Genomic DNA, 19,239 nt, shown 5'->3' with positions numbered 1-19,239 from the left:
AGGAAGGAAGGAAGGAAGGAAGGAAGGAAGGAAGGAAGGAAGGAAGGAAGGACAAGGTGTGGTCTATTTTAATTAGAACTTGCTGTCATAGTAACTGACTCCCACAATAATAAATCCATTAACTAATGAATTAATTCATTCATTTGTTTCATTCCAGCCTTGTGATCCCATCTTCTCTTTTTAGGAGGCCTCATCTTCCAATATCATGGCATTGGAAACCAAGTTTCCAGCACATAAGTTTGGAGGGCACATTAAAACAGTAGCAACACTCAGCATGGCGAAATGAAGAGCCTTGGGAGGCCCAGTTCCCTTCCTGTGTGCAGAGAGGTTGATGGCATGCTGAAAAAGCAAAAGCTTTTGCTACGTGTCTTCCTGAGTTTGACTCTTCTACAAGGCATTAAGTTTTCATGGTCCTTAGCTAAGCGGGCTTCTCAAATCCATGTTAGTAACAGGGTATTTAATTTCAGATCCTACCTCCAAACTCTTCAGGAGAGTTTACAAACCCTCTCACACAGGCTCCACATGAGAGCCAGAGGTGGGCATTGGCATTCCATTCAAGTTCTTCTCTACCTACGATAGGTTTTTCTGAAGTGATGGCTACTTTTAAGGTTTGGGGTGTGCTTCATTTTCCTGCTAAAGGTTCAGCTTTTTGGTCCCTTGGTGTACTTTCCAAAGCCAAGTCGGGAAGGGGTACCCCCTGAATCAGGCCTCCTCTGCTCCAATTAATTAATCCATCACTGACAGCACACACAGGGCTGGCCCAGACCAGCCAGGATCTTCAGCAGAGCCCATCTGGAGGGTCAGTCCACAGAGGAGCGAGAGCAAGGCAGTTAGTTTGCGTCGGACTCTGCTGGGCCTACAGAGAACATTGTCTGACTAGAAGTACAAATCATGAAGATTAAGGGTGGGATTCTAGGGCTACCTGGAATGTTTCCCCATACAGGCTGCTCTGGCTTATTGTTGTGATTGTCACTAAGCTTAAATCTACCTTGTTGCTCAAGGAAATCAAGCTACTTGTTTAAGTGACCAGACATCAAGATTTCTGTGCAGTGCTGGGGAGGTGCTCAGTGATAGAGCACTCACCAAATTTACTCAAGGCTCTGGATAAGGCAATAAACTGTATGGTGTGTGTGTGTGTGTGTGTGTGTGTGTGTGTGTGTGTGTGTGTGTCTGTAAGCCACATGTGTGCCAATGGAAGCCGGAAAGGGTGTTGGATCTCCTGAAGCTGGCGTTATAGGGGTGCTGGGAGGCAAACTCAGGTCTTCCGGAAAAGCAGCAAGGACTCATGACCACTATGCCATCTCCTCAGTCCCCAGACTGCGTATTCGCAAGGGGGTCGGTTCCTCTGCTTTGTAATGTGAAAGATGAAGCTAAGCTTTTATTATGGAGGGTTGAGTTCAGTGAACTATTTACCGGAGGGGATTGTCCGGGGAGCAAAGCCCACCAAGGCACAGTGTTTGCACGTGGTATTGAGGGAGGGGCTGCTTACCTAAGACTTTCAAGCCCCTTTTACATCAGGATCCCAGGGTCAAAGTATGTGTCATATTATCTTGTGATCACCCTGCCGTGTGTGTGTGTGTGCGCATGCATCTGGAGTTTGCCATTGAGTGTCTCTTCACCTTCATTCACCACTCTACATCTTAACTTCGAGACAGGGTCCCCTCAGTGAACATGGAGCTCTTGAGTTTGGCAAGCTGGCTGGCCAGCAAGTCCCAGGATCCTTCTGTCTCTGCCTCCTAGTGCTGGAGTTCCAGTCTTACCCACCAGTCTTACCCAGTGTGCATTGCTTTCCAGTGAATGGCAAATAATTTACCCACTAAGCCAACTCTCCAGCCCCATGGCCATCATTTCCTTCCTTTCTCTACTTTTCACTCACTCTCTTCCTCCATTTCTTTCACCACTGGTTCTCTCTTTAAAGAATTCAAGTGGAACTTTCCATTGGCCTTGGACCTCTTTCTTTAGGATGCCCTGCCCTGTGTGGAGGACTGGAAGAGGAGGCATTCCAATTACTGTTGTAACAAATGCTTGACTTTAAGTTCTACGTGGACCAACCAGACAGGGCTTCTCTTTCAATTCAGTTTTATAATATTTCATTCCTCAGAGGAAAAAATAGCAGCTTGCTGACGTGAAATTATTCTGATTATCTAATCTCTAGCATTCCTGGTCACTGCAAAGAGTTAAATGATGCATGAAATCACCTGTCAGCCTGTGTTAGACAGGGTTGTGTTTTCACACCCAGAGGCAGCAGTGAATTATTTAACCAAAGGGACTCTTGGCTCTGCATCAGGCTAGACACAGTTTAGCCTGAGCTACTTGGGAAGCAGCTGGGAGCTCCTGAGCTCCTTCTTGGCTGAGGAAACCATCCGACAGACTCTGTAGGCTGTTGCCAGGACCAGGTCTCCTTGAGAACAACTTGAGCTAAGCTCCTGTGGGCTCCAGATGGTGTGCAAAGTCGGGAGGTGGTTCGCAGAGCCTTATGATCTTTGCCAAGGGAGGGGGAGGAAGATGGGATTGGCCATGTTTCAGCCCAGGTGTGGATCTCACCGTCGTGCTGTGAACTCAAGGGTTGTCGCTGGGATTCTAGAAAGCCCATTTAATAATACCCACGGTTCCCATCTGAGCTAGGGAATAACTCGAGAGAACGAGAAAAGGGAGGCCAGTGCAGATCAACACATCGCCAACATCACCCATGGCCTAGCAGGGGATGCGGGAAAGGAACAGTGCCGCCGCATGTTGTCTTTGGAACATGAGTGAAAGGAACTTTCTGGCCCACTGCCAGCAACCACAGTCTCACCCCTTCTGGGGTAGGACTTGGGTCCACTTTTCCCTAGGGATGCTGGGAGACAAAGATGAGCGAGACATTCTGCAAGTTACCTGTTCCTTAAAGAAAAAGGTCAGGGCCCAGTTTCCCAGCTATCCCCTTTGTCCACGCAAACTTTGCAGGTTACCTTCTCCGATCCCTGTCTGAGAACGAATGGAGGCCATAGCAAGAGACAAGGAATATTGGAAGCAAATCTCTGGGGAGAATGGTACCCCATATGTTCCTGGGGAGACAAGGCAGACTGTGTTCCGGAGGAAGGAATCAGGGAGACTGCAAAAGGTAGAAGGCATTTAGAGAGCATCAGTACCCTTCTATTTTTCTGGATGAATCCAAGGCCCAGAGGCCTTTAGGACTTGCCCTTTGGTATACAGCTGTATGGTACCTTCTATCCTCAAAGGTCTCCTTCCCCTGCACCGAGGTGTGAAGAATACCTCTGAGAGGTTACCTCCGACATTTCACCCCCTTCTTCTATTAGTGGCCAGAGCACCTCTTGGTCCATGGGGCTCCACCCTTTGTGAGTCTCAGGCCAGGTCCCAAACCCCATCTCCTCAGTCCCACCCTGCTTAGAGGATGCGTGATAATTTAACTGTTCTTCACAGTAAATGATGACATATGAAAAAACATGATCTGAAATCAAGGCACGTAAAATTGTCTGGTTGGCACTTATTTTCTGAGCAATATAGACTCTCAACAGAGGCTTGGGAAGGCACCAGCTCCCATCTGAGTCACAGGGCAGGATGGCAGCTTGGGGAGAATCATGGTAGGATTGTACTGGGCTGGTATGTCCTTGGGATCTGATGCAGGTCTTTGTCATGCCTGCCTCTAGAAAGGCTACAACTCTTCAGCTCTTTGGTCTTCTTCCCTTTGTCCTGTGGACACAGCCTCCACCAATGCCTGTCCCTCTTTGGTCCCTCCCACTGTCCAAACCCACCATCATCACCACCCTGGTGGGTCTGTGTACTTTCTGCTCTGTAGCAGGGCTGAGGTACAAGCCTTAAAGTACTTTGCTCTGGGCCCTGCTACAGTGAACCCAACTGTGCCCTGCAAAAGGCAAAGAAAGGCTCTCCCCATCATGTCCATGCCCTTGGGGAGGCAGGCACATTTGTCATCACATTTCCCAAAGCTTCTTGTTTCATCCCTGCCAGGGAAGCTACCATACTCAAACAGACAAACAAACAAACAAAAAACCCCTGAGTTTCATTTTCAGCTTGCAGCATACAAAGTAAACACACACACACACACACACACACACACACACACACACACACGGAAGGGAGTAGAAAGGAGAGTGAGGAAGGGAAAGAGAGAGAGATTTCTGTTCTCATCACATCTCCCTATCCCCAAGTGACCTACCTGTTGTGGAAGGCTTTTTAGCTGTCTTAAGTTGTTATCATATGGCAGAATCCCCCTCTCTTGGTTGCACATGCATTACCAGCAGGGCAGACTATGCAGGTCTTTCTCCATCTCATCAATACCCCAGAATCTCTTCCTCCCAACTCCCCAGAGTTCTGAATGCTCCAGGAGATAGTCTAAAGCCACATGTTATTGGCATCTGAAAGGAAGTCCCTGGGAGACATAAAGGACATTTGAAGAGAGCTCGTTTCTATTGTTAATGGTGCTACCCTTCTCCAAAAATGCTATAAAGCCAGGACACCACCCATTGGTACTCATGTCAACCCCTGTTTTTCCACAAGGGTAGATGTGCCTGCAGTGAAGCTAAGTGCAGCTGTTCCCAGAGCTCTGCACCTTTCATCTATGCCTCAGTGAAGCCCTGCAGCTAGGGAAGCTCGTGGGATAGGTGAGCGCTGAGGGCCATTCCATAGGCAAGTCACAGCTTCTTGCATCTTCCTCCCTAACTCCACCCCACCTCTCCCCACGGGAACATCATTCATCTTGCTGGAGGCAGGAGAGTGTTGAGCAGGACCAAAGCACCCAGAAACCCAAATAGCTCTTGGAGAGACCTAGGTTTGGGGGTAATGAGTGATGTTTGTCTGAACTGTACAAACTTTGTTTCTACAGAATGCTCATCAAATCTATCATGAAGAGACTGGGGAACCTCCCCGTGAAAAGATGCGATGCTCTTGGAACCTATTCCGAATCCCATGTGGTAAAACCACCATGGGGGATTTTTGAGATGAAACCTCCATTGCACCTTCAGTGTCTAATCCTCTAGTTTGCTCTGGCCAGTGGACATTAGACACAGTCTGAGCTCTCCCAAAGCCAGAGCCTTGAGTAGTAGGCTGTGTGATTCCCTAGGAAATGGGCAATGTGCAGGTCAAATGAGTTAATGCACACATGAAACATGCTCTAACTTAGAAATAACTAGGCATTAAGTGTGTGTGTGTGTGTGTGTGTGTGTGTGTGTGTGTGTGTGTGTGTGATGTAGGAAGAGGCAATGGGAGGTGAGGAAGAAAAGGGGGACAAGAGGGGAGAGGGAATTGGAAAACTTCCTTCCTATGATCTGTAAAGGAGCATATTTGTTCTTATAGCTGCCATAACTGTCACATAACTGCCTGATAGCCTAAATAGTAGTTGTCTAGTATTTCTGGAGACCGAAAAGTCCCAAATCATATCTTGACAGAATAGTTCCTTCTCAGTGTTTGTCTCTATCTGGTGTCAGTCAGTCTTCTGTCACTGTGACAGAATACTAAAGATCAACATTTATGGCAACTCATTGTGCCAGAGCTTTCCATTCATGGTCAACTGTCTCCATTGGTTTTTGACGATGGCAGGGTAGGAATATGTGGCTAAAGGGTAAGGCAGAGGGTAAGGCTGCTCACTTCAAAGTGGCCAGGAAACAGAGAGGCAGAGAAGAGCACTTGGGATAAGGAACAGCCTTCAAGGACACGCCCCAGTGACCCACTTCCTCAAGCCAAGCTTACTCTGTTGATTAGGTCAGTCACAACCTAATCTGATCATGGCCCAGTCACAACCCAAAATCCCTTTCTCTCACTATTGCTTTGGAGCCCCAGACCTCAACACAGGAGCCTTCAGGGGGCAGCTGATAGCCAAACCACGGCTTGACCCAAGCCTCTTTCCTTACCTTGCTTTCTCCGTGTGTCTCCATATCATTATTTCTATATTCATGCCTGTCTTCTCATCCAAGTTTCCCCCTTATGTAATAATGCCAGCTGTATTGTATGAGGCTCCGCACTAATGCTGTGTCAAAAATGGTTACCTCGGTAATGACATCCTTTGTAAATAATATTACATTCTAAAGTACTAGAGGTTAGGACTCCATTACATGGACTTGGAACAACCCAACCCAACCCATAAAACCTGGGGATTCACAAAATCGCAGTAAGAGTACCAATTCATCAGGAAGTGCCTAGGAAGCAGGTTGAACCACCACTGTGAGGGTTAGAAATGAGATGTGGCCATTTTAATGTCATTCTGCTCTGGAGTTGCTGTTTTGCCCACAGCACTCATTTCCCTAGTCAATACCAACTCCACCCCCATGTCTTTGTTCTCTGTAAAAGCCTTTCTCCAAGGCAGGAGACAAAACCTACCACCCCCAAACCATCGGAGTCAGTGGTCCTAATCTGGTGGCCTGCTGAATTTGGGTCTCTCCTTCACTCTTTTTCGTCCCCTTAAGTACCAGAACCTACAAAATGCTGAAAGAAAAGAGGAGGACCGCGCTGTATAGAGATAAGTGCCCCAAACTCCATTTGGAACATTTCTCTCCATCATCCTCTGGGTGACTGAAGGGGAGTAGGTAGCAATATACCTGCTAATAGGAATTTTCCAGAGACTGGGAATGCTTTTAACTGGGCCATTTCATCCAGGTTCCCCCCTTATGTAGTAATGCCAACCACATTGTATGAGGGTCCACACTGCGGCCGTGGACCCCATAGGTGGAGCCTGGATACACAAGGCCCTGCCTGGCTGCCTTACCTCATGCTTCTTCGCCTCCCTCTTGCAGAAAAGCTCCAAGAGGCAGGCTGTAAAAACCACTTAATCTTCATGATTAACAGAAATAATTGGTGAATGACCCTGCCACTCTCCCAAGACTTTACTGTCAGCTCTTGGTGTTTACCCACTGATTTTGATGGGGAGGCTTAGAGCTCATCAGACAACCTTCCTAATATATCTGATATACAGGATATCTGATATGTTTCCCCTGTGAAAGGGCCATTTAAACCCCAAGGGGGTCATGATCCACAAGTTGAGAACCACTATTTTAAGGGAGGGGGTTGGGGGAAATAATTGGGTCTAGTTTATTCAGGCTCCTTCTTAATCAGGTTAAGTTTAGAATTAAATGAAATAAATATATGCCTAATTAAACCAAGTTTTTTTGGGAGATGAAAAAAATAATAAGATTCTCTTTTGGTCCATGATTGCAAAAGGAAAAGGACCTATAAATCTAAAAGTATCCTTTCCTGGGTGTGTGTAAACACCTCATCTTCCCACCGGGAAGACATGGAGTCTTTCCCAAGATGCCCCCTAGGAGCACAAAGCCCTTTGCTTCCCTTGCCATGCAGTGGAATCTGGGACATGAGGCATTGTGCCAGTCTGTTTTCTGTAACTGTAACAAAATACCTGAGCCACACATGAAGAAAATGGCTTGATTTAGTTCATAGTTTGGGAGTCTTGCGGACATGAGACCGGCATCTGGTGAGACCCTCAGGGTGGACAGTGGGAGGACCAAAGAGAGGATCCCATGGTGGGGCAGAACTGTATTAAAGGGTCTCAGCATTAGGAAGGTTGAGAACCACTGTCTTAAAGGATCCACCACCTCTCAACAGTATCACACCGGGGACTCTGCTTCTACCCCATGGGCCTTAGTTGTTCACGTTCAAACCATACCTAAACCATCCTGTCTGATAACAATAAGTCCGCTTCAGAGAACCTACGATGAGTTTGCAGGAAAGATAGGTTGTGCAAGGATGAAGGAAGAAAGAATGCAGGTGAAGGGGTCCACAGACACAAAGGGATGGAGGTGTGCACAGATGGTGCTGGGAGAGCAGTTTGGATGCCAGCAGGAGCTGTGGAACAGCCAAAGCAACTTTTCCAGGAAATGACCTGCATGAATTGTCCCAGCCACATTGGTCCAGTGGTTGAATCTGGAATAGGGAAAGATGCTGAGAATGGCCTGGGGGGAGGGGGGAAATGAGCCAAGAAGGGTGAGCTATTCCAGAGCCCAGAATGTCTTTGAGGTCAGACAGGGGACACAGTTTTATGTTCCTTGCTTTTTCCCATGAGGAAGAAATATTAGTAATATTTCAGGTTGGCGGATAGCCTCATTTTTCTTTGAAAACAAGGCCATTGCCCTCTTGGCAGAGGCAAGGGGAAGGTACTACATATGTTGAGACTTGAATGTTTCTGTAAAAACTCAACATAAGGGCCTTCATGATCAAATTTGGAGCATTTTAGGGTGCCGGCTGAACAATTTGGGTTGTGTTGCCGTATTGGCCTTCATGTTCAAGTCTCTCTGGGTGTGACAGGTAAAATCTGTAAAGTAAAATCTGAAGTGGGAAATGCCGAAAGATCTTAACCTTTGCCCATGTGGATTGGGACGCTGGAGATAATGGGTTACAGTGGAACCAGAATACTCTCTGGTCTGTCAGGTCCAAGGCTAACAAGGCCACGGAGGAATCATGTCGTTATGAATGATGCATTTCTGACGTCCTCCAGGTCATCTTCCCCAAGCAGGCTGTCACAAGTCCTGGCTGCTTGTTGGTTTGGCCATTGAACAGTTCAAAAGAACAGAAAACAGTGTGGGAAGGTTTCCCACTTCCTTTCTGGGAACGCTAACCTGGTTTTGGAAACAATGCAGAATATCAAACACTTACTAGTTTGGGGAGGTGGGGATGGGAAGCCATACAATATGTATTTGTTTTCTGTTATGAACATAATAAATGTCAAACTTAGTGGCTTAAAATAAAATTGAACGATAAAATTTATCCTCTCAGAATTCCAAAGATCAGACTTCTGACCTAGATGTCTCCGGACTAAAATCAACATGCTAGCAAGAGTGTAATTACTCTGGGTTGGTTCTTAGAATCTGTCTTTCTAGAGGCTGCCTGCATTCCTTGGCTTCTGGTCCCTTCCTCCAAGTGTAAAAGTGGGAAACACTGTGTCTTTGCCTCTTTTCTGCTATTACATCACTCTCTAACCAACCATAATCAGGAGCGTCCGATGCTGTCAAAAACTGTAAATAAGTGGAGCACACCTGAAAAATCCAGAACGCTCTCCCACTTGAAGGTCCTTAACCTTTATTACACAGCCCTGGTACCACACGAGGCAACACACTCTCAGGTTCCAGGGATTAGGGCACGCTCACTTGTTGAAGAAGGGAATTTTTCTGTTTTTCATACTGAGTAAAAACTAATATGTGCACGATATGGGCCTGCTTTCTGCACCACCCCTCCCCTTTCCACTCAATTAAATGTTTAGATGAATCCCAGTTCTCCCTGGACGTGCCCTCATCCACTGGAGTACAGATGCAGGCAGCCAGGTATGGAGCAAGGGTGCCTGGCTTCTCTGCTACTGATCTCATTCTTTGACAGTCTCATGTGACCCTGAACTATTTACTCCCCCCAACAACAACAACAACAACAACACTGGCCTGTTGTTTAGTTCAAAAAAAAATGTCAACAAGCAGATGACACGCAAATCAGGGGACTTGACAAGTTGAGGATGTGAGGTCTTCAGGAATGCTGGATGTTTTTCTGGCAGGTGTCTTCTGTTCTCCATCCATTGCAGCTGGCCTTCTGCAGTCGGACTTTCCAGTCCACACAGCCCACAGCTCTCTGAAGGGATCAGACCTCTTGTTTTGCAGAGCAACATCTGATATATATATATATATACGTGTGTATATATATATATACACATACATATATGTATGTATATGTGTATATATATATATACACATACATATATGTATGTATATGTGTATATATATATATACACATACATATATGTATGTATATGTGTGTGTGTGTGTATATATATATATATATATATATATATATATATATGACAAGGCTGTCTCTAGCCCAGCCCCTCCCCTCCCACCAAGCTCAAGGCAAAGCTGCTCTCCCTGAGATGTCATGAAGGTGTTCAGTCGCTGTCCCAGAATGCCATTCTTCCTGTGTTTCCCTTCAATTAAGTGGGAGAATATGTTCCTGTGACAGTAACTTATGAAACACTGTGGGTGGTAATAGTAAAACCATAGCTCAAGGCAACTGGTGGTTTTCATCCATCTGCCTGGCACAGCCCGGATCATGCCAGGCCTAATCCTTGGAGATACAGCTCTGGTCTCAGCTGGTGCTTGGGTGCCTGTGGAGTTTTTCTTTGCATAGTGACTGAATATTATGAAATCTCGAGATTTCTCTTTATGGAACCAAGTCTCAAAGCAAGATGCCCTTAAATGGAGTTACCAAATTTACTTCAGTCTAACAGGAAACACCAATTGATATGATAACTGAAATGGAGAAAAGTTAGAGGTCATATAAGAGCTTATGACAAGATGCTCTAGGACGCTGTAGGCAGGCTTTAAGCAATGCTGTTAAATGAGCACAGCTTGCAGGTTACAGTGTAGAAAACAGGTCAGAGAAGAGCCAGGGCCTCTTGTCTGTCTTTTTATGAATGTTGCTACCTGCAGGGTCTTTGGAGCAGATAGTGCTAGCTGATTAACCCAACCCCATCCTCCCATGCCTCTAAGTGGTTCAGGGGCTGGAAAAGCAAAGCACCTTTTCCCCATCCTGTTTTTTAAGTTCAAAGTCAGATATGTGACTCTGCCCTGGCCTGAGACTCAAGCAGACATCTACTGGCTCTTGAACTCTCCCCATTTTATCTCACCATCAACAGAAATGTGAAGCCTCTCCTTGAAATGAGCCTCCATAGTGACGTCAGCAGCCATTACACAGGTTGCTTCTAGGGGAGAAAGCCTGCAGGCTGCTGTGATTGTCATTACTGACACAGGGATTCGAAGGTCAGTCCCCCTCAGAACTGTGTACCAAGCATCGTGATAGCCAGAAGATGAAATCCCAAGATTCCCTTCAGGCCTTGAACTGGGATGACACAAATGGATGGTGAATCCTGATGGAATCCATGCTAAGAGCCCCTGGAGCAGAACCCCTAAAGTGTCTCACGTCTTGGGCCCAGCTGTCCCCAACACCTCCTTCACCACAAGCCTGGATCCCTGAATCATTCATCATATTAGTCCATTATAAAGAAGAATGACTTCTTCTGCCTGGTTTTGGTGTGCTGTGTGTACAATGTATGTATGTATGTATATGGTGCATATGGATGAGCGTTCATATGTACAGATACAGGTATGTGTGTGTCATGATGCACAAGTGGAGGTCAGGGAACAACCACGGGCAGCAGTTCTCAGCTTCTACCTTGTTTGAAACATTGCCCATTGCTGTATATGGGAGAATGACTGGCCCCATTCTTCTAGGCTTTCTCTACCTCTGCCTCACTCACTGTATAGGAACACGGGTGTTACAGGCACGCACTGCTATGTCTGGCTTTATGTAACTTCTAAGGGCTCAAACTTGGGATGCTCATACTCGTGTACTTTGCCACCGAGCTGGCTGCCAAGCCTACCTATCTGCCATTTTAACTACAGGAGCGAACACAGGGCCTGGCAGTAAAAGTGGTTAAGAAAAATATGTGACCTGCTCTTCTGGGAGCCAGATGGGATGGCTCATGCCCAGTGAAGCACACACATTTCACATTGTGAAATTATGATTGTCAGCAGCCAGCTCAGCGTCCTGCCTCCGGGCTGACAGAGCCCACAGACTCAGTTTCACCCATTCACAAACACAAGGAAAAATGAGGTCCTTAAATAAATACAAGAGCAAAGTAGACATAGGCACTTGACTGCAAAGTCAAGGTAAAACACTTGGACGAACAGATCTCCATGCCAGAGGCCCAGGACACCAGTTTATTTACGTGTTTATAACTTTTATATATTCATATATTTATGACTTCCTTCCTTGAAGTTGCAGACATTTTTCTTTTCAATAATTGCACTATAATTTCCCGCACTTGACATTTTTTTTTTAATCCTCTGCTGAGGAAACATTGCATGAGATAAATAAGTTAGTTCGTTGGCTCATTAAATTGCAAAAACAATGCTAATATGGGCCCTTTGTCATTTCTGACAGGAATGTCATCCAGAAAGGCAGAGATGAGCAAGCCTGGGATGACCAAGAAGGGCCAGTGCTGGGGGTTCTTGGTCTGATGTCTCTGATGTCATTTGTCTGATGTAGTCTGTAAATAAAAATCAGGACTCCGCAGTCCTCCCCAACCCCAACTCCAACCTGTGATGCCGTCACCCCTCAGACACAGTTTTGTACTGGGCAGGTCACAGCAGCCTCTTGTGTTTTCAAACCGGATTATCTACTTAGTAAACACTCACATAGCCGTAGAGACAGGATAGTGGTATCCAGAGAGCCGAAGCACTTTGAAGAGGCCTCAGGTCTCCCTAAACCCCTGTCCAGTCATTCGGTTCCACTGTGGCTTTCATCTCCAAAGAGACAATCACTCTTCCTCCCTCCCGCTCAGGACGAATTCAGTGACTTGTGTCGATCCCTCATGTTAAAGAAGGCCCGTTGGGTGGTGCAGCTGCAGCTGTCCTTCCGATGTTCGGAGGAGCTCTGCACCTATGTATCTGTGCTGGGTGCTGAGGCCCCTGTAGAAAAGCATCCCTATTACTGGGGCTCACCCAGGCAGAACCAACCAAGCTGGCCAAATGGTTTCTCTGCTTCACCTGGCTGTCAGATAGGGGCCGCCACCTGCTCGTTGATTGGCACGGGGTACAGGGGTCCAAGCAGGTTTCCCGAGACATGGGTCTCCCTATCATAGGATGTCATGGAACTTGCTGGGTTATCCCCTAGCAACAAAAGGGATCACAGGAGATACAGCTGAACAGTCACGAAACCATACGTCTGTTCCTGTCTCTCCATCCCCAGGGAGATGAAGAAGGGTGTCAGCTAAGGCCTTCTGATGACCCAAGAGGGTGGTGAAGTTTCTGTTTGATAGATATTGATGAGATACTGGATTCAGGCAGACTTGGGCAGTGATCCCAGTATCCTCACCAGCTCTGAGACCTTCTGGGCCTCCACTAAGGAACTTTTAAGACTGGTGAATAAATTAGACATCTTTTTAAGATACCTGAGGCAGCTGATCCTGAAATAGGTATTTGAAATGCCTATCACTGTTTTTATAAGCTCCCAAGGCCTTCTTGGAAATTCTTGGAAATTCTCCAAAGCCTGTGACAGGGAACATCAGAGAGAGTGTCATCATTGTAGCTGGTGATTGTCCATCATCAAGCAGAGATGCCAAACACTTGTGAAACAGCAGTGTTTCAAGCCCCCCAAACCAGGACAGCCTGTAAGAGTTTTAAAGTAGATGGCAAACACTGTGTATTGAGTTCCTAGGTTCTCAAAAGAGATTTGGTTCCAAAAGCACCCTAAATCTACGATACATCCATCTGGTGTGGCTTTGGCAATTTTGAGAAATGTCAGAGCCACACTATATTTTGCTGTAAGGAAAACCATCCTAGAGCCAATGGCATAGAGACAGTGACTTCTTACTTCCGAGTAGGCAGTGAAGCTGGGGCTGGGTTGCCGAAGATATGGGGCAAGTCTGTGTTCACCAGGGATGTCTCACGTCCTCCTTGGGACATCAACCATCTGAGGTCAAAAGCAAAGCTGGTACACACAGCTAGGCAGACGCAGGCACATGTCACCCTGCATTTAGGAACAGGAGCCAGGAGAGCCTCAAGACCAAGAGACAGCGAATGGATTTATGTCCACCGTGAGGCCGGGGCGGGGAATACAGTGTGCATCAATATTGCAGCAGAGTCAGACACTAGGACCAGTGAATCTTTCTCCATACGTGTGAGATGCTGTAAGAGTGCAATCCCCTTCACAGTCCAGTGAGGAACCGCAACCCCCATTGTTCTGCTCCCCACCCCATTTGTTTCACTCTGTAGCCTGGCTGGTCTTGAACTCTTGATGCACTTGTCTCTACTTCTCTAGTGCTGAAGATTACAGACATACGTAACCACACCCAGCAAGACTGGTCTTTTGCTCTGGCCATTACCTCTGATGAGCAATGTACTTCTTGATATTTTGTGGAACACCGTGAGATACATACATCTTCCTCTTTAGTGGATATTTCCTTCTGAGATTCCATCACACGGTGAAGCAGCTGGACAGAGGAGAGAGGAGCCATGGAGAATTCCTTTGTTCTTCCCATCTGGCCTGTGGTGGCAGAGATGGTTCTTCCCATCTGGCCTGTGGTGGCAGAGATGGAATAGTATTACTATCTAATGCCTACTCAGAAGTCGAACTGAATTGAACGATTGGCTTCCCGCCAGTCCTCTAAGGTTTCTCTGGCTTTCTCACAGCAGCCATCAATGTAACTGATGCTTCTAGTTTCAAACAGCACACTAGATAAAAATGCACAGATTACTTTTAAAAAGTGATGGTTTTTCTAGCAATAGCTCTCCTTGGCTGTTGATGAGTGATCTCAGGGTGGTTATTTGGTTGAGTCGAGCAGTAGCTGAGGTAGATAGTAGGAATAGACATTATATTCTTTCTTAGACTGTAATTAAACAGAACACACGTTATCAGGCTACAGGGAATGACTCTCCTGCCTATGAGATACTCACTGTTCATATGAGGGGCTGGGGCCTTAGGATTCTTTCTTGGTCTCTCTTTCATTCATTCATGTGTTTATTTAATGGTACCCAAGATGGAATACAGGATATTTTACATTCTAGACAAATGTTCTGCCTTGGAACTGCACCCTTACCCCCTCTTTCTCTGTACTTTTGCAGGAAAAACAAGGCGGAGGGTGGCTTCCACACTTGGCTAGTTTTCTATGAATCTTGTTGTAAAGCAGAATAGCTCAGGATTAAAAACCTGAGCCCTGGAACTTACAACTAGACTCTAACTTGGTTCTGCCACTGGGTATCTGTGGGACCTGGTGATGGCTGTGACAATTCTTAACCTCTTGTCATAGCCACTGGTGTTGATTACAGACATTCAGTTTCCCTCTTCTGGCAATCAGAAGACATGAAGCAATGGATCCTGGCTAAGGTGGTATCCCGTGTCTAGCTCTAATTAAAGGCTTGTGAGCAGATGCATTCTATGTGTGTTGGTGAGTGTATGTTGAATGCCTGGAGGGCATTCTTAACAGTCTAAATGGTGGCAATGCTCTTATAGCACGTCCTAACTTTGTATCTTACAACATATCTATTGCTACCAAAACAGTTATTAGTCCCATGTCTTTGAGAAAAATCAGTTATCCTTGAAACAGAATCATAGCATGTCTAACTAGAGGAAAATAAGTCAGCCTTAATTTTTTTTGTGGCAATACCACACTTTATTTTTATTATTATAGTTATTATTTTTAATTTTTTTATTATTTAAGTTTATTTACTTTAGATCCTAAGGGTGCCCCTTCCTCTCCTTGCAGTCCCTTTCTCTTCTCCTCCCCCCTTACCCTTTTCCTTTTCCCCCAAAAGAGGGGAGCCTCTCCCCCCTGTATCAACCCTCTTAAGGACATCAAGTCACATCAGGACTGGGCATATCCTTATCCCCTGAGGCCAGGCAAGTCAGGTCTGCCAGAGGGAAGTGATCCAAAAGCAGGCAATAGAGTCCATGTTAGAAACAGCCCTCCCCTGTTCCACTCACCAGGCGACCCACATGAAGACCAAGCCATCCATTGGCCACATATGTGCAGGAGGGCCTAGGTCCAGACCATGCATGCTCCTTAGTTGAAGTCTCAGTCTCTGTAAGCCCCGATGGGACTGGGTTAGTTGTCTCTGCTGGTATTCTTGTAGGGTTCCTGTACACTCCAGGTCCTTCTGTCTTTCCCCAACACTTCCACAGGACCCCTGGAGCTCTGCCCCAAGCTTGGCTGCAAGTCCCAGCATCTGTGTCTCAATCCGCTGCTGGCTGGAGCCTCCCAGGTGACCGTCAAGTTAGGCTCCTGTGATGTCTGTCTTTCTGGGTCTGGGTTACCTCACTTAAAATCTGCAGGCAAATGGATGGAAATAGATTAAGTTCCTATCTTTAAACTTGTGTGATTCCAATAAGGATTTACTCAGAAAATTCATCCCAATAGTTCAAAGGTATTTCTCTTGGCTACAAAACTGACCTGTGTCCCTTGCACATGCTAACTTCTCACCGTCTCTTTGTTGTCCTACCGCCCTGAGCAAAAAGATCCATATCTTTGTTAGAAAAGTTCCAATGTCCTATTCTGAACACTTCTGTCCAGGGAATCACATTCAGCTTATGAATTTGTTCCTACAGACTTGTGTCCTCTTTACTTCTTCGCTTCTGTGTTCTCTTTCCACCAATAAGACTACTGCCCACAGTGATCTCTCTCCTAAAGGCATTCCTGCCTGAGCTTCCTAATGACTATGTTAAGATTTTTAGGATAAACCTTAGGAAACTACCATTCTGGAGGAGTCAAATATGCTAGTGTTCTATGATATTAATATGATACAAATTTATTTTGAATATGAGAAAAAACTCTCATCATATACATATTGGTGTTCCTGTTGGGTTCTATGAAGAACCCCAATGCACTTCTCCCTTCTTCCCTTGGTACATAAAATAGGGGGTTGTTCCTACAGAGCATGCTCGGACCTCCCCATGCCCAGCAGACGCTGGTGCTGTTTCTGGACTGACTGGGTGGGGGGTTTCTCGGAGGCCTCTTGTTAGTACTCGTGTTATACATACTGGGGCTATTTGGTGAAGGCTTCATTTATTACCACTGTGCAAGAAAACGACTAACACTTCCTTTCTTCAACCTCTTTCAGATTGAGGACATCATTACGAAGATGCAAGACGACAAGACGGGAGGTGTGCCCATCAGAACAGTTAAGAGCTTTCTCTCCAAAATCCCCAGTGTCGTCACAGGTAACACATCCATACAAGGTGTCGGTGACAACCAGAGTAACTACTGAACAGTTGTCTAGAGGGTGATGCGGGAGTGTCTAGGGATCTGAGTAACATGAAACCCTTTCTCTTTGGAGCTTGACTCAAAGCTCCTCCTAGTCTCTCTCTCTCTCTCTCTCTCTCTCTCTAGCAAATGCCCACTCTTTGCCAGTTATTAAGAAGCCCTGTAGTGTGATGAGCCTTTTAAGTGCGTGGAGCTACTGCCTCTGGGAGTAAACGAACCAACAGGGTAGCAATGTGGCCTGTGGCTATCAACAAATTCAGACGTGCTCATAAAAGTTAAGAAGGCTTCATTTTGTTGGAGGTTGTTCGTTTGCTGGTTTCTTTGTGAGATATGATCTTACTATGTAACTCAGGTTGGTCTTGAACTTGTGTTCTTCCCGCCTCTGCCTCCCAGGGCTGGGCTGACAGGTGTGTACCACCGTTGAAAGGAAACATGTGGAAAGGAAAGTTTCATGTTTTGAGACATTTCCCAGGTTCAAATTCTATAAAATGCTTTTACTAAGTTTTTAATTGACTGTGCTCCAACTCCTTTTTAAAAATTTCAAAATCTTGCTCTGCCTTCTGTTGTTTTTTGTGATTCCATACAGACAGGCCTGTTTCTTTAAAAATTAATATCATTTTTTGTTTTCTACACACACACACATATGCATGCACAAAGAGTAGAGGTTCCTTTAAAAGCCAGAAAAAATCATCAAGTCCCTTGCAGCTGGGGTTGCTAGTAGTTGTGAGGCTCCCAGTGAGGGTGTGGAAAGTGAGCTCAGGACCTCAGCAGACATAGCATGTGCTCCCACCCAACTGCTCAGCTGCCTTTCCAGACCCTTTTCTGCATTTTTTTTTATTGTCAAATATATTAGACTCATGCCTATAGTTCCAAAAGATTATAGGGCAATTGCATAGCATCTTACCTTATAAATAACATCACTATCTTAGGGTCCCCTTAGTAAGTGCTAATAAATTGAATTCTCCTCCCTGTTCGCTCTCTATTTTGGTTGAATAAGTCATTGTTTTTCTTCATAGCTTTCTTATATCTTTTGCTATCAAAAAAAAAAAAAACCAAACAAACAAGTAAATGAGTTTAGACAAAGGTTTTGGTAATTCTTTCATTTTCAAAATTTAGCTATTTGCTTTCCAGGAGTTCAGGAGCCACCAAGACTTGGTATTTGTCGTGCGCCAAAATGGTTAGAACAATAATTTAAAATATTCTGGTGGTGCCAGTGCTGGTGTGACATGGGGGAGTTGGGAGTGAAAAATGTTGCAGCTACTCTGAAAAAGAGTTTGGCAGTTTCTTAGAGACGTAGACATTCCTTATGCTTCCTAGGTATCGACTCACAAGATATGAAAATATGTTTTGTTCAAGCTGACCTTGGACTTGCTATGTTTTCCAGGCATGCCTTGCACTCATAATCCTCTTGCCTCAGCCTCTCGAGTACTATAATTACAAATGTGTGCCATCATACCTGAAAATGAATGCATCTAATAGAAATGAATAGCTCCTGTATTATTCTAACCTACATTAAGTAAAGGAGATTCTTTGGCCCAGTATATAGACTTGAGGAAGTTGTGAGTTTGGGAAAACATATTCAGGTATAATGCTGGCCAGGCTAGAGTTGAGGTTGGAAAGGGCATCCAACGGTCCTGTCTAGAACATAGTTTGAAATAAGGGATTGAAGATCTGGAGACATTTTATAGAAAAAGTATAAATGGAGGAGTCGCCCTGTCTAAAGACTGACAGGGCACTCCAACTTCCCTGTGTTGATCTGTAAGGCACCCCCCCACCTCATTAAGACACAACCTGATCACCCACACCTTCTATGATTTGGAGTTTGAAGTTTCCCCCCATTGACATATCAAGGAAATTTTTTTCACTCCTCCTATCAGGAACTCCTGAGTAAATTCCTAGATATTCCTAGGGTAAAGTCGATAAAGGAATGCCTGGTGCTCCATCTGTGTGTGAATAGGTTGTGGTTAGGAAGGCCCCAAAGGAAATGTACTGAAATAAGAGATGGGTACATCCAGGAGGAGAAGAAAAAAGGCAAGTAATTCAAACACAATCCTGTTCTTAACAAGTAACAAATGGGGAGCCGCAAGGGTGAGACTTAGCAGACAAATGTTCCTGTGGGAAAATGGATGGACAATTGGAGGGGGAAGAACAAGGTCAAGGACAAAGTAGAACCCAATGTTAGGTCATAACTAAGGCTCATTAGCTTGGTAAACCTCATTTGCAAGAAGCACAGAGCCATGTCATACCAGCTCCCCATCCAAACATGGAGATTCTAAGCAAGATGTCGGCAGAAAGGTCACTTCATTGTCATTCCAAAACCCTCCTCTCTGGACAGCAGATGAGCCTCCTCGGATCTTCTTTCCTGAATAGTAACTGGGTCACCAACATGATAATTGAAACAAGTGGCGAGACTCCCAAGTTCCCAGTTTCCAACCCTACCCATTCCCCACCTGACCAGCGGGAGACAGACAAATGATCCTGGG

General features: G+C 45.6%; 1 protein-coding gene across 3 annotated transcripts in view; it reads left to right on the top strand.

Moving 5' to 3' along the window:
• Rgs6 (regulator of G protein signaling 6) overlaps positions 1-19,239 on the top strand; it is a 420,077-nt gene that overhangs the window by 243,879 nt on the left and 156,959 nt on the right. For all 3 annotated transcript variants that reach the window (XM_055593079.1, XM_055593078.1, XM_055593077.1), the window contains exon 2: positions 16,614-16,713. In XM_055593079.1, the coding sequence (XP_055449054.1) occupies positions 16,614-16,713 (100 nt within the window). The remainder of the gene's footprint in view (positions 1-16,613; positions 16,714-19,239) is intronic.

Source organism: Psammomys obesus, unplaced genomic scaffold (assembly GCF_907164565.1).
Source record: "Psammomys obesus unplaced genomic scaffold, mPsaObe1.curated_primary_1811, whole genome shotgun sequence".
Classification (NCBI taxonomy): Eukaryota; Metazoa; Chordata; class Mammalia; order Rodentia; family Muridae; genus Psammomys; species Psammomys obesus.
The sequence above is the reverse complement of the archived record's forward strand: the minus strand, read 5'-3'. Positions and strand labels throughout refer to the sequence as shown.